General features: G+C 42.5%; 1 protein-coding gene across 7 annotated transcripts in view; it reads right to left on the bottom strand.

Annotated features, from left to right (window-relative positions):
- The window catches only part of GRM7 (glutamate metabotropic receptor 7), a 259,416-nt gene that overhangs the window by 169,567 nt on the left and 73,011 nt on the right, over positions 1 to 16,838 (bottom strand). For all 7 annotated transcript variants that reach the window (XM_068694316.1, XM_068694313.1, XM_068694312.1 and 4 more), the window contains exon 2: positions 3,341 to 3,557. In XM_068694316.1, coding sequence (XP_068550417.1) covers positions 3,341 to 3,557 — 217 coding nt within the window. The remainder of the gene's footprint in view (positions 1 to 3,340; positions 3,558 to 16,838) is intronic.

Genomic DNA, 16,838 nt, shown 5'->3' on the forward strand with positions numbered 1-16,838 from the left:
GGCCAAAGATAGTAAGCGCGTTGGTACCTATGGACTAAATCTTTTTTCTGCCAAAATACACTGATTATGAGATCCAAGGCAACCGTCTGAGAACTAACGATGACTGCTTCCTGCCAGCACGTCTCAGGCTTTGACTAATTACCTCGGCTCCAGGGCTGCTGCTGGCCCTGGCAGACGAGGATGGTGCAAAGTGGTTGTGGCACTGGGAAGTGCCCCCCCGACCTCTGTGGTGCCACTGCTCCCAAAGACAGGGTCACCACTGGCAGCATTCACACCAGCAAAGCCCCCAGACAGCCAGCTGCAGGCAGCCAGCACCGTAACTCCGTGTCCTGGCCCAGGAAGCGTAATGCAGCCGGGGCTGAACAAGCACATCATGCGTTGCCTGCTTTCACCAGGCTGTAGGGTTTGTCCTGCCACTGCTTCACTGGGCTATCTGCTTGCATACCGGGCTCCTGGGTTGTGGAGCAGCAGCAAGTCTGTCTGCACACAGCCACGGTGTTTCTGCAAAGCCTTTCACAGGCTTTGGCGGCTGATTCGAGCAGGAAGCTGTAATATACACAGCATCCAAATCCCAAATGGGACCGAAAGCTAAGCAGAAAACCAGACGGACAATGCTCTAAACATCGCACAACTCTTCCTGGTGAATATTGCATCTCTTAGCTAACTGGAAAATGAGGTGAAAGCCATGACTTCAAACTGGAACACCTCTCCTTTCCCCCCCACCTTCCCACAGGGATGCATCTTCTGGCTATGCAAAAACTTCCTGCTGCTGTTGCTGCATTTTTATCACTTCTAGCACGAGTTCTGTAACCAGCAGGAGCATTGGTCAGCACCCCAAGCACAGTGTTAACCCCCCCGGGCATGGCACCAGCTCTCTGCCCCATTTCCTTGCTGTCACTAGGGGAAGGGAGAGCTGCTCGTCGCATGATCCCACAGACCCAGCCCCTGGCCACTCTGATGTTTTTGGATAGCCAGATCGAGGGAGGAGCTGGCAACTACCCCACAGCCACCAGCTGGTGAGGACAGTGCTGCTCAGTGCTTCCTCAGGAGGTTCCTTCCAGCCCCTGGTGTTACAGCGCTCACCTGATGGCCTGCCCAGCACCTGCTTGGGCTCTCTGAATTTATACCCAGCAGGACCTTCTTGGATTTCTCAGGGCTTTGAAATAACAGGGAACAAGTTGGCAGGCATTAAATCCACTTAGAACTTCACCTAGCTTTATCTGTGTAGCACAAAACAAATTCAGGGCAACCTTCAGAAGGCAAGGCTGCTGTCTCGACTCGAAGGCAGCATGGGGATGGGATTATTCGCATTTCCAGACGAGACAGGCTGCGTGTCACTAGGAAACTTTATGCACTATCCACCTCATGTCTTAATCTTGTAGGCATAGCCCATATCACCCTGCACGCAAAGCTGTTTTAAGCAGGTTATTCTTTCAGTTTTATGCTTTTTTCTTTATATGAAGGACGTTGAATTACGTATTGACTACACGAACAGCTCCTATCATTATTTAATTCTACAGAAAGTCTGTAAAGTGATACAGTATTATTCAGCTAGAGCTTTGTCCTTGACGTAGAGAACACATTCCACATATGATTTTGTAACAGTGGATATTTGCAAATAAAGTAAATTTTAAATTATAATGAACACTGGTATTTGTCACTTCCTATGGTATTAAATCCAAAAACCATTTTCTTTAACACCACATAAATATGCATTCAAACGAACAGACGAGTTTATGCAAATACCGGTTCCTCCTGCGGTATCAACATAATGCAACAATTTCTGTTCTCCTCTCCAAAACCCTTCTCTCTCTCAAGTGCAGCCCTCCCCTCTGTTTGCCCCTCGGCTGATGCTGCGAGCAAGATGCAGTGCTGGCACATCACCCTGTCGGGTACGCAGACAATTCGCCAAAGTCCAGCTCATTTTGGTGCCAGCTTTGCAACCACAGGGAGAGAGGAAACCTCCCAGGGCTGCCCCAGAGGAGAGCCTGCCCTGCCCCGGTCCTTTCGTGGTTGTCTGGCAGGCACTCAGCAACCTGCCTAGTGAATTCTGAAATCCTGAGTGAATTGTGGCTTGGGCTATGCTGGTTTTATGCAGTGCAATGCCAGGGAGGTAACAGGGTGGTACATCTGCAAATTCCTTTAGGGAATACAATAGATCCTATTCTTTTAAAATGAGAATGGGTTTCCAGTGCTCCACACCATGTTGGTGTACTTTACTGGAGATGGGCCTTACATATATCACCACTACCAAATTACATCCTTCGCTTATTTTCTCTTAGTAGCACAGGAACCTACTTCAAATATTTCAATTTATAAACGTTAATGATTCTGCATTGCAAATTAGCTCACCGTGGATTTATAGCTGTATTCCCTGAAGTGCCATCCAAAGTCCTCCTATGTTTTGTCATCTCTGGGGAAATTTAAAACTACTTTCCCTTGAAGAGAAAGTTACCGAGGCAAGGATATGAGCACGCTGACACAGCAGTCACACCTTCAAGGCAGGCCTGCTCTTCGTTTTGAGTCAGAACAGGAAAACAAACTGTAAAAGTAGGTTTTCTGTCAACAAAATTATGGTGGTTCAACTCTATACCATAAGCCTCATGAAGCACAAGACGCAGCATTTTTATGTCCTCTTGGAACATCTCTCACTGACACGTGGTGATGTTCTCCAGCACACTGAAAATGCTTATTTTCATTTTTTTTTGTCCTTCTTGGGACACCACTAAATGAAACGTTCAGGCAATGAGAAAAATATGGTGCACGCGATGCATCACACCAAAGGCCTGACGTGCCTCACGCCATGCTGCTGAGCTTCTTGCCTCCTTAACCCAGGCCAGCAATCTGTGAGCCTTCGGGTAAAATGTATGAATTTTCTCAGCTGAATCGGTCAAGAGAAATGCTTAAGAAAAGCAAAACACAATCAGGCAGCGATCTGAAACATGAACAGCGGTAGTATGACACAAGTCGATGTCTAGTAACAAGCAGTCTTCAAAGAATTTCTAGCTGTGGAGAGATAAAAGCTGAACACTTTAAAATCTGTCTTCTACCCATGTCAACATAATATAATGCTGTCCGGTGGGATACTGAAAGCTTGATAAGACTCAGGGTTTTCTATTTTCTCCAGAAATGATTGAAAACCACTAACATTTCAAACTTTCTGAAACTCCATAAGCAATTTAGGAATGAGAGCACCTAGGAGCTATTACAAAGGCATTGCAAAGAACTGGAACAACTTTAAAATCAAATATATGTTCTGGAAAAATAACATAACATTTGGTACAAAATAACATCAATTATTTCTGCAGCGTTTTCTGGGGGGAGGGTGGGCGTTGCCTACCTGCCTCTCTGGAAATTTGCATGAAGGACTCGACTCCTTTTTCTCCATAATTCCCTTCAGATGCCAAAGTGGACACATAATTCCATCCCAAAGCTTTCACAATGTCCACCATTGCTTGTGCTTGGAAGGAATCTGGAGGAACCACACGTGAGAAGAAATCATAGCGCCTGTCATCGCTCAACTCTGGTGCAGTTGAGGCATAACTGATTTGTGGGATCTGTAGAAAAAAATAATTTCTGATAAATATACACATTCACATACACATTGCACTTGTCTCAGTAGTTAGCTTCCGCTGAGCCTCAGTTCACCTTCCTTACAGCAATCTGTAGTTCTCTGCCATGTTCCTTTAGAACATACAAATAAAGAAACGATCTTTTAATTGACTTCAAACAGAAAGTTTAAAAAAAAAAAGTCATTAGTCAATATAAAACGATGACACATAGTTACATTTATAACGTCTTTCTCTAAGGCAACCTTCATCAAATACAGTGCACACAAACCATTTATTTTCTACGTCCTTTTTATTGGTGGTCTGGTTTTCCTAGTGTCAGGTTATTTGGGATCCTGAATGCAACAGAAGTGAAATCTAGACCTGTTCTCACTGACTGAAAGCCAGGAGGAGCCTTCATCAGTCCCTGGAATATTTCCTTCTCATGGCAGTGTGCGACGGAGACTGAAAGTTACTTTTTATAGCAAAGAGACTAGAATATTGTCTAGGGCTATTTTCTCCTCGATAACAAAGGCCCCAAAGCAGTTATCAAGCTGACAGCATGTTAATCCCCAAACACATTATGCAACTGTTTGAGTAACAGTCTGGGACTGCTCCTTAATTTAAGGAGCCTTCCATAACTCTCACTTGAGATGCCAAGGAGGGAAAAAAAGATTTGAAATATACACAAACATGATCATATATAATGATTTTAGACTGTGGGAAGGTCAGTATTTCATGCCTCAGTACAAGCATCTTCTGCATTTTCATATTCTCTCTCCTCACAGCATTTCCACAAGTATTTATTAGCTCTCTTGCCTTCTCAGAAGAGCCAACATTATATCTCCCCAGGCTCGGTACTGCAAGGGACTGGCGCCTTCCCTGCCCACAGAGGTCAGCAGCAGACGAGAGCAAATGTGGCTTTTCCCAGGGATACGCGCTATGCCCAGATGTACATTAACAACGACCACAGCAGCATAAAAGCAGAATTGCCACTGAAGACCACGCAGATAGGAGAATGTATCCAAACTATCCCAAATTATTAAATACACAGACATTTGTAGACATTTGTTCCTATTTTTAAAGGTAGTATCTACTGGTTTATTATAAACCACAATAAACCATAGCACATGGCTTATTTAGGGTCTGTTTAGCACCAGTCAACAGGAGCCCAGAGTGAAACATGGATGGTGACTGTCACTGTGGATGCCCAAGACCTGAAGCCCGGCTGCTCAGAGGGGTCCGTCCTTCTCCTGTGCCACAGCACCCCATGCACGTCCCCTGGTTTCACAGCCAGGCAGCCGGGAGCTGGGGGCGTTAGGTTTTTAATGCAAGACAGCAGACATCTACGAAGCCTTGCCAGATCTATTTTAGATCCATGGCTTGCGGACAGCACCCTGCCAGTGCTCCAGTCACAGAAAATTAAAAAAAAGTTAAAATCGAGGCTGACGGGAAGAAGCCAGCATGGTGTTGACCACTGTTACATGATTTATTTGCTCAGTGGTTTGCCTAGGGGCCAGCAAAGCTTGGGGACCACTCGCAAAGACAAATAGATCGATTACAACAATTTATCAGGGTTCTTGATTTTTAATCTGCACCTTAGGGTTGCACAGAAAATACTGGGCACCCTGGCTTCAAAACTAATTGGAATTCTTAATTTGTCTGTGCTCGTGATCACTGTTGTAATAAATGATTGGTGACATTTTAGGATAGCTCTCTTCTCGTTTGCACAATGCAGCTACCGGAGCTAGCTCAGCTGCTTCCCAGCTTCACTCATCTGCCCATCGGATTGCCATCGTTAAGGGGACAGTTAACCAGGCTGCCTTTGGGGGTGCTGCTTACCCACTGCTAATTAGACAAGCATCCAGCGCACACCATACAGTCCCACACAGAGTCGCACTGAGAGTCAAGTGCTGCTTTTTTAATTATAAATAAAAGGAGGGATGAAATACGATTTTATTTTACCTGTGGCAAGTGTTTGTATTCCAACTTGTAAACAACTGCTTTGTCAACTGAAAATCAAAAGGACCATATTCTGCACTTTTACAGAAAAAAACAAAGCTTCTACAGAATTTGTTCCGGTGCTTATATTACTTAGGAGACCTTTTGTCTTTTAAGTTTTTTTCCTCTGTCTATAAAATATTAAACACTTCTGGCTGTTTAAATCACTTCAGTATTAAAAACATATATTGTTTTTTTCTACCAACTTCTCTTAGAGGACATCTAAAAGCAACATATAGAGTTGAAGAACAGAATTTTTGTAAGGCAAGAAAAGTAATTAAATGGTTACAACATAGACCAAAGCCACTAGAGACCAACTTTGTTGGGTATGTCAGAGCATGTCTGACACCTGTTTTCCCTTCCCACACTCCTTCCTGTGTACCCAGGCAGCATCCCCGTTGTGCAAACCGAACATCTGGTTACATCAGCTAAAACCCAACAGTTTGGCATTTCTTCTCCTTTTTAATAGTCAGTTCACGAAGACCCAGCCCCTGAGCTAGCCAAACTTTGCGGCTCTCTGTTCCCAAAGATGTTGAAGATACAAGAATGGACATGTATGGGGGAATGAAAAGAAGATAGACTGTAGTCTCTACACTCTGCTTATTGAATTCATCCCCCTGGTCCACCCCCTACTCCAAGCATGCACAGGAGCTTTTTCAGACTGGCACAGCCCCACATCAATGCAGGAGGCTGCAGCTCCTGGCTCACCCCATGACCACACATCATGCAAATAGAAGTAAAGCTGTCCACAAAGGAACACAGTTGACCAGCTGGACTTTCACTAGCCATATCTGCTCTCTCCATCCCTTTGGACAGAGGAAAAACTGCCTGGCCAGTCTGTAAAACCCACATTTAGTGCTGTGGAAGGGTGCTGAGTGGCCAGTCCCATGGAGGGAAGCCGCCTCTGCATGCACAGACACAGGATGAGTGAGTGAAAGGCACAATGAGCTACAAGGCAATGCCAGCGAAACCAGAGCAGTGAGAACGATCCCAAACCTAGTCCTATTGCCACGCAGTGTGCCCACTGAACATCCTGGCACTCACCAACCACTGCCAGTTGTCTCTGGTTTGCTTTTGTTGATATCAGACAGTACTGGCTAACCTGCACCAAAAAAGATTGGCGAGTTGACCCATTTCAATAGACTTCCAGAGTGAATAGACAGCACCTAAATAAAAGGTTTGTGCTCCTCCTCTCCCTGTGTCTCTCCCCATTTCTACAGGTGTTTGCACACACCACTCCTCTTCCCTTCAGCCGCACTCATTCTCCTCTTGGTTCTGCAGTGGTCCAGCTGGAGCCGTCACATCCTGCTGCCATGGGGAGCACTGCGATGGCAACAAACCCAACAACTGTTACAATGGCTTCATGTCAGAATCCTAGCATGGAGTATTTCTATTTATTTTTAATTAACCCGTCAAATACTTGTCTGTCACATCTAAATGATTTATGTTTCTTTCATTCTGCTAAAATCTGCTACTTGTCTTTGATCATCCCTCTTTCAAAACCGTTTTAAAGCAGCAAGCTTTCTCTTCCATCACATTTTTCTATTTTCTGTTCCGAAACATGTTGGAAACATCAGAAAGCTCTAGGGAACCTCATTCCACTTTCCAAGTGGCTCTAAAATCTTGGCAGTAGAGTTGTGATCTGTAAAGCTCAGGGGATAAAAATCCCCCAGCCCTTACTCTTGGCCGTAAGAAAGGGCTGTGTTTGCAGACTATGGCAAACACCTTCACACGCAGGACTTTTTTGTGCCGTTTCCCTGGCTGATGTTCTGATTTCAATAGGAGTGAATGATTAATGCTGGGAGCATTCCATTAGTCAGTGATTAATTAATGTTAATTTATTTTTAAACATTCAGCATTATTCTTCATTAATCTCATTTACCTCTGCTAATGGAAAGCTCTCTCTGCATCCCTGCACCACTCCTGGTTGCCTTGCTTGAAAAGCTGGTCTGTGTCGTGAGCAGTTGCACCAAAAGCCACACCAGAAAATCCCAAAATAAAACATGTCTCTGATGGGCTCCAAGTCACTGCTTGCAACATTAAACACCTTCCAACATCGGGTCCAGAACGCAAACTTGTTGAGTGTCAAAGGAGGTTGGTTCAAGGGGAAAAAACTGCACGTTTTCCATTTTTCTCCCCATACACATCCCCACTGGGCACGCCAAGAACTGGCCTGTCAGGGCAGTAGGCTGCCTTTTCAGTAACTTATTAAAAGAATAATGAAGTGATGCACCTGAACCCCCTCACCAAAGGACAGTCATCAGAAAACTCGAGAAAAGGCAATTTTCTGAAGGATCATGTGCAATTAAGATAATGCATGAGTATACCTGTTGAGATATTAATGAGCTCCCACCAGGGTAATATTAAGTTCACAGTTTGCTGCAATTTTACTTTCAACTTCTTATTAAGTTTCATTAATATGATTTCCAGACAATGGAAAAAAAAATGCATACCCCACTTTGATAAAGCCTCTTGAACCTTCCTGATTTGACAGGGCAGTGTCAGTCTACACAAACTGCAAAAACCTGCCAGTAATTTCACTCTGCGCAAATAAGATGCCTGAAGACTTTTCACTTGGCTGCTAAACTCTTTGGTGTGAATTGATGGATGACTAACAACCTTAAATCTGTTTAGGTCCCAGATTTTATTCATGTAGAAACTTCTCATGTCAGGATTTAATCATCGGTTAGTACAACTACTCTTTGTTCGCCATTTACATCTCAAATTGCATAACAAACAGCTTCAGCATCCTGTGAACTGCACATAATTGTTTTTATTGCCTTGAATTAAAAAAGTACTTGAAGCTTCTAGCTAGCTGCTTTCTGTGGGCTAAACTCACCTACGCTTTTTACATTTTCACATTGTTCCCAATAGGAAGAACATTTCACCAGAGATGCAAAACAAGACCAGTGACCCAGCGCTTGCAAAGACAACAGAAGAGAATCTTTCTGCTGATCCCCACCAGGCTGCAGTGGGAATCTGAGCCCTCTGCATTTTGCCAGCAGCTGACACCCATGGGCACTGCGTGGCCTGGGCTCTTGGCTGTGTGCCGGGGCACCCTGCAGCCCCGTGGCATGGACCCAGGGGATGTACAAGCATTGCCATTGCCTTGTTCTCTTCCTGCCCTGCCCTTCCAAAATCTCAGTGCTGGCACACCAGCAGCTTGGGGTGGGCTGTCTCGTGCTGCCTTCCTAGCAGCATGTGCCTGGTTTCAGGGGGTCTTTCCTGAAAGGTGCATATGACAACAAATATTGCTGCAATTCTTCCTCTAGGGCTCTTAAAAGACTGGGTAATAATATTTCCAACAGCCTTGGATAATGATGAGAACAAATCCTACTAAAGTGCTTTGATAATCCGTCCCTATTATGCTTTATTATGAAATTTCAGAAGTAGTGCATTTCAAGCTGATTTTTACACTCAAGAATCAAATGTTGTCAATTAGAAAATGAGGCAAAACAATTTACAAAAAAAAAAGCTTTCACGTAAATCAATTGCCAGAACAATAAGAATTACTTCTCCACAGCTCTGCCATTGCGTGTAAGGTGTTAACATATGGCAAACCTGTTGCTGCACACAGAAGTTACACCACCAGAGCAACTTCTCAGCAGAAGTAGCACATCTAAAGAAGGGCATTTGTATAACAATTTTTTTCAGAAAACATGAATCTATTTATGGCTCACCTCAGTTTCTCTCACTCTGTTTACCAATTACTAAAGCTCCTGGTGTTCAGACAGGGCCCTGTTTGCTCACATCACTGCCTCTTTTACTTCATCCCACAATGAATTCCTAATGATATATTAGAGATCAACACAATCACCTACAAGGGAATTGGATAGATATTTCATAAGGTACAGACATACAAATATAAACAACATCAAATACAAATGAGATGCTGAGCCTGAAGGAGAAGTGCGTTTAATAAAACAGAAATATCTTCAAGAGGAAAAAAGAAACACCAAGAAAATAAACTCAATAAATGATTCATGTACATAAATTCAGCCCGTGTAGGCCCCTTCTGCCAAGCCTCCCTATGCCATTTGAGCTCCATCTCACCCCGCTTGTTCAGTATTGTGACTTCAGCTGATAGCCGAGTGGGTCTTCTCTGAACTTGATCTCATAGACCAAAAGGACAACATATCACACAACTTCCATTTTTAAGAGAGGGGCTTTCAAAAGTACTCAGTTCCAGAGCTCCCAAACCTCATGCAAGCTCGTTTTTCTTTTGGGGGCTTCCACGTGGGGTAGCAAAATTCCCAATTTATGGAGAAGTGTTCTCAACATACCAATGAAAAGCCAGACAAGGTCACCGCTGTGTGGACCTCTCCGTATCAGACATCTGGGGATTGCCACAGTGACAGGTAGCATCAGGGAGGGTACGGAATTGCATCTCACCAAAGTGTCTTGCTCTGCAGCACATATTTCAGTTTCACTACATAACAAACATCTGAAGCTCCATGCAGATGGTTGGGTGGAAATTAAGAGGGAAGACCAGTCCTGTTAAAGGACTTACTGTAACCAAACAGGGCAGTAACAGACCCTAACAGGGCTGTTACAAGGCAGTGCTGCACCACGGGCCTGCACCCAGCGGGTGGCCTGGAGCAGGAGGGAACACCTTGCTGCTTCCAGAGCAACACCTCGCCTAATGAGACCTCCTAATTCAGCACCTGGGTGCTTCCAGAGCAATGCCTCGCCTAAAGGGACCCTCCCTGACTGCCAACGCTGCCATGGAGGCAATCCATTACTGAAACAAATACCACCAAGGCCACTTCGGTTTTCTCAAATAATAAAATGAATGCCGCTGGCCTTCTCAGTTTAATTAGTGTTCAATTCAAGGTGTTTTGTTTGTTTGTTTGTTTTGAATTTAATTCAAACCTGAGAAGAGCATATGAAAGAGACTGTTTTCAGGCACATAAATCATCCTTCATCCCTAACATAACCATCATGACAATCAAGTAGGAAGACAACCTGAATTATAGTGGGAAGCTGGGAGTATTTTCCATATCTACAAGGTTTATTCTGTTTCCTTTTCTAGAATAGGAAAGTACTCATACGAATTATTCCAGCAAAAATAATTGTAGCAATTAAGGGAACAATAATTATAGCAATTAGTACTGTCCGCAAAGCTCACGGGAGCATTCTATCAACCTAGAAAACAAGAAGGAAGAAAAAAACCACCACCTACTACTATGAGAGATGTCACCAAATAGGAAATATCCCTATACATGTATTTCATCGATGACCTGTGCCTAGGGCTAGGTCTACTTGTGACAACTGTGAGCTTATGGCACAGCCTAGGCTTTTGTATCTGCAGGATGTGAGTTGAGCTCACAGCTTTTAAATGCTAAAAGAACACCGGATAGATGACTTGCAAGCAGGATCCACAATTTTAATGAAAATTAGGTCTTGAACAAAAAAAGGTATCTCATCCCTTTATGAGGCTGTACATAACTGCCGTCCTTCTCACAAGTAAGAACAGACACTTGTCTCAACAAGCTTACATATTCTGCTCTGAGAATTTTCCATTTATATGTTCTTTGTTAATACTTTCAGTTGTCAAATCTGTGCATTAGGGTGCACAGGCACACAAAGACAGATAACTGTCTTACTAAATGTATTCCAAGTGGCTAAGATCTACAAATTCTTGTACTATGAATCAATTTATAATGAACTTACAGGCTCTCTTCTCTTCCTACAGAGGTATAAATAAAATTTTGAAGAAATCTCTTCAACAACACTGCATTCATTGCAAAGCAAGACTGTCCCATTTATTGTCACTGCAGTCACTTTAACCTGTTCCCATCCAACCTGCTAGCCAGTCTCCGTGCTTCAGCACTGCCATAAAACAGTAAATACACCTGAATAAGCTGCTATTCTTTTCAGAGAAGAAAATAAAAAGGGGGAAAGAAAGAAGAAAAGTCAGATCAAATGTGTTTCCAACAGGAAGAGGTACAAGAGTTAAGTGGACAGCAATATCTACAGGTTGCAATTCCAGGCTTTTGCTCCTAAGTCAAGCCCACCAATGTTACCTTCATCTGTAACATGTAGGAATCAAAGACCTGGTTGAGATCCTATTGCAAATAGAGAACTAACAGGGGAATGAAGCACCAATATTGATATAACCTACTCTGTTGAATGCTTTGAGATTTACAGTTCCAGAAAGTGCTTTTATTTTTCTTAACATTTAACAGTCTAATAACTTTATCTAATAAAAATAAAATAAAATAAAAAATTATGGGCCAAAAATAATAATCAAACTTTGGGAAACCTTTGAACCAGGCAGTGCCAAAAAGCACAGCTCCCACTGCACTGCTCCTGCAAGAGCAGAATACCTCTGAGGAAGGCAGAACAGGCCTTCAGCAGCACTGTCAGTATTGCACATTGGTTTAGAAATAGGTGAGGCCCGAATGGAATTAAACTGTTTCACTGCCTTCCCTTTAGGGAATTACTTAAATAAAAATCTCAGTCTATCGTGTAGCTTGGACACAAAAGCTTCATACATATTTAAGACTTCCTTTAGGAGACAAAAATACGCTCCTGTGTTCTTCAAAAGACATGTCATATTCCTTAACATTTCAGTGGGATCAGCTGTCCTGTGACAGCACACCAGCAACAACATGAAAAAAAGCATTCCTTTTGTTTGCAGATATTATTTGTGTTTGCAAGACTACTTTGGGACTTTTCTTTTTTTTTCCAAAGCACTCCTTGAATATCCATTTTCAAAATTGTCAAGAAAAAAAAAAGTCAGTAATTGAATTTACGGTGAAATGGAAAAAGATATTTCAATGCACAGTTGCCTGATTTGCATGTGGAAATTTCTCTCTGGGCATAAAGTTGTGTTTATGCAATCATGAAGAAGATGGCTTCTCAATGATCACTTCTTAGAAGCAAACTCAATTTTTATTTATTTTTCTTACATTTTAATTTATCTTGTTTTATCTATACTTTCACTTAATAATATTAACCTCAAAAATAATTTCTATTTTTAGAATTACTATTTCTAGCCCTAAATACATGAAGATTTTTCTTTCAGAGCAGGGTCAGGCTGGGCAAGCACAGACGCAAGGCAGCAAATTGCAGCAGGTCCCCCAGAACCTCAGCCACCAAGGGTCTCCTGCTGCCCTGCTCCAAGGATGCAGGGTGGACACCAGGCTCTACATTTGCTACAGAAGCCAAAATTCCCTCCAGCTTACGCAACACACACACTCTGGCATAGGGAACCTCTTACAGTTCCCATAGGCAAGCAAAATTATTTATCTCCTGTATCAGATATACAACTGATAGTAAAGACAATAGAACACGTACTATTACAAAACTTCTGCACTTCATGTTTTTAAGTGAAATATTTAAGTTGTTAAGAATTTTGGCTGGCTTGCTCATAAGCTAGTAAGGCAATAAAACTTTACTGATTTGCAGATCTTGTGGATGAGCTATGACCAGCACAGCACATTTATACATACTAGTGCATATTCATTGATTTTACAATATTAACTACAATATTCCTCCTAGGATACATCAGTTAGAATATCAGTAGTGATTGCCCACCCATTGCAATGCAAGAATGCACAGCTCTTCATATTTTAACTCCAGCCCTGATAGAATGAAAGCTTGAGAGCAGCATTAAAATAATAGATGGCACTCTGCTAGAGGTAATTTGAAATCTTAACAAAGCATCAAAGGATCTTGTCTATTATGAGCTAATACTTCAAGCCAATTTTTAGCTGAACTCACATAAGGTGATGGGAGTACAGGGACCCTCTAACCTTTCTAATAGCCACATTTGTGTAATCATAAGGTAGCACAAAGCTGCTTTTGCAGGGACAGATTTTTCAACCTCATGTTGTGATTCAAAACCAGAATACAAAATAACATATATGGATATTCTGTCACACTTTCCTCCCATGGCACATCACAACGTCTAAAACATAATTACAAAGATACCGCATAAAAGAGAATAGAGCAAAAAAAAAGCTTAAAAGAGGTGTGTTCTGTATCCTTTGAGTTTGTGCCAAGATTGAACGTACTTTTTGAGTTGTTTACTTCTCTCACAGCATAAGAACTGCTTAAGCGATATCTCCAGCAGATAAAACAGGCAATGATATATCAAAGGGAGGAAACTGAGGTATCTCAGGGAGAGGAGACGGTTTGAGGTAGGTTCAGATTTTGAAGAGGCTTACATCAAGGTTTTCCCTGTCTCATGTAATCCAGAAGAGGAATACCAGGACAGGTACTAGCATGGCTGCCTAGTACCCGTTCTGAACACGCATTGCAGTCTAGAACACATTGAAAGGTAATTCCTTGGGATTTGAAGCCTACTTCCCACAGCATGAAGGTTTATATCCAACAAGACATTCTCAGGAGAATCATTTAAACCATCCAGAGAGGTGCTGAGCAGAGAACCAGTCTGAATGTGATCTGCCCCCAGTTATGGGACACAACAGCAGTGGGTATATTTTCTTCTCCTTTTATATATACATATATATATATATACATATACACACTATTCCCATACACTAACATCTGTATTTCCAAAAAAATGAGAAATCAGCCACTGTGAACAGATAGGGAAGCGAAGCCACAGATATACGCTGAGTATATTTGTACACATAAGTATATAAAAAAGTACAAATATGCTTGCAGTGATTGCAACTCACACATCCAGATACAGACTCAGAAATTCTAATTATTTTGAAAATAAACCAGAACCAGAAGACAAACACAGCAAACCAGCTTTTATGTTTTATTTATGTGTAAACACTGCTCCACTCATTGCAAACATATAATTGAACCTTATATTGTCTATGCATATTTTAGAAGTTCTTTTTCTTTTTTTTTTTAAATCTGCAAGTATAAATCTCATTGATTTTGAAAGTATCCCCATAAACACAACAACAGTAAAGACTTACTTAGCAGATAGGCTGAGATACAGAAATGCTCGATAACATGACACAGTTTTCTGAAAGTAATACTCAGAAGCAAACCCACTACAGAGGAAACAAACTGCAATGTGATACAATGTGAAACGCAATCGTCCTTCAAAGCTTAGTTATTAGGCTAAATGAAAGCTGTCGCGTTAGTATTTGAGCATATCTCATAATTGCATTTCTAGTCAAGCAACCGTGTTTGTTGTGGGAAATAAGGCTGTGATTTGAATATTTATCCCTAACTTTTCAAAATAGGAAAATGCCTTACAGTCATGGAATAGGTTGGGTTGGAAGGGACTTTAAAGATCATTTGTTCCGACTCCTGCCATGGGCAGGGACACCTCCCACCAGGCTGCCCCCAGCCCCATCCAGCCTGGCCTTGGGCACTGCCAGGGATAGGGCAGCCACAGCTCCTCTGGGCAGCCTGTCCCAAGGCCTCACCACTACCATCACACCCCCTGATCAAAAGTCCCTCCCCAGCTTTCCTGCAGCCCCTTCAGGCACCGGCAGGCCACTCTAAGGTCTCCCCGGAGCCTTCTCTTCTGCAGGCTGAGCACCCCCAGCTCCCTCAGCCTGTCTTCACAGGAGAGGTGCTATGAGGTCAAAAGGAATAAAGCCTATGGCCTCCTTATCTTCAATGAATAACATATCTAAAATCTGTCATTACAAATTTATCTGGAAGTGCTTATTTGCAATTCCATAGTAAAGAAACTTTCAGCAAGCAGCTGAATATCCTAAGGAGCAAAACTGAATTCCAGTGAGTGACTTTTGCTGATTAGATATTACAAAACTGAGAGTCTAAACTCATAAAAATGTTTCCAACATCTCTTCTAGACTCCCTGCATTCAGGTGATTCACTGCTGCCAGAGTCACGTGTATCCTGATGTGCAGGACCATGGCCCAGATGCAATTCCCAAACTATCCCCAGTCTTGATGTGCACCACTTCACACAAGCAAGAGGAACCACCACAGGCAAGCTCCTCTTCATATTTTGAACATATAATAATGTTCTGAGCATCTCTAACCAGCACGGCAGTAAAAGTTCTGTTAGCACTCCGGACACTACTGATAAAGGACATATCAGCAACCTATGCCTAATACCAGTAGCACTGGAGACACATCCCTGCAGGCAAAGGAACACATCAGCCCCAACCTTGGCACTCAGCAGAGAACGTATTTGTCCTATTTGTCCTTCAGGAGCCCATGGCAGGTCACATATGCAAACGATGCAGCTCCTGAGACTGTTGTTCCCAACTGCTGCTCTGTTTCTGAATGCTCTGGGCTAAGCTGAACTATTCAGTATTGGATCGGCACGTTACTAAAAGTTTGAAGCAAAATCAAAATTACCACTTGAAAAGAATTAGCGTAAGGTCCTGTTTTAATCCCTTGTTTTAGTTTTGGTCACTCAAACCAACATGCCTTAATAGCTTTATTCACCGTTGTCCTTCTGGGCTGGACAAGGCTCTCTGCACTGCCTACAGATGATACCATGGTTAAATAACCACAATTTGAAATGACGAAGCCAGAGCTATATAACCAATCCTCATATGCAACCAACTCTATATTCCCCACCACACCACAACATCTACCTGTGCTTACAGGAATAGCATTGCTCTTACAGTATTCACAGTGATATCCAGCTGCACAGATTCAATTTAAACCCAAACATCTCCAAATGTGCCCATGATGCTCAGACACATGGCTGGCGAGCACAGGAGTGTTAGTACCCATGCACGGTATGTGCATGAGGATGAGAGAAGTAAGGAGATATGCCACAACTACCGATTAACGTTCTATTAGATTTATGCAAATGTCTCATTTGCAGTGTTAGAATTCAGGGTCAGACTGAATACACAGATCAGATTATCCCATGTCTGCATGGACAGTACTCATTTTCTTTCCTGAGGCTCACAACTGCTAGAGACAAGTTATGACCTCAATGAATTCAAAGATAAAATCTAACCTGGTGCTTCTCTCTTTTTTTTTTTCCCCCTTCCATACTGACACAAATCGCCATACTTTCCTTTACAAAACACAGAAGAGCATTCCAGGACATCTAAGGTGCATTGAATTCCAGTGGCATCCAGTCCATATGGCAAAGAACTGCTTTCTACAGCAAAGAAAAATACTTCTGTATTTCTGTACTATGAGGAACACCACAATGACATATTCTTATTGCACATCCTTTCTAAATAGCGTGGTTAACAGGAAATTCCTACGTACAATTTTAGCAAATGCATTTGTATCAAAGTGCATTCTCAATTTCAAGTATCTGGAGCAAAGTCTCCATTAAGAGGAGCACTTACAAGCCTTTTATTCACTTGTGCTCATTAGTGCTACAGCAGTAGGCTAGGATGTTCCAGTTTGC

Source organism: Anas acuta, chromosome 11, assembly GCF_963932015.1.
Source record: "Anas acuta chromosome 11, bAnaAcu1.1, whole genome shotgun sequence".
Classification (NCBI taxonomy): Eukaryota; Metazoa; Chordata; class Aves; order Anseriformes; family Anatidae; genus Anas; species Anas acuta.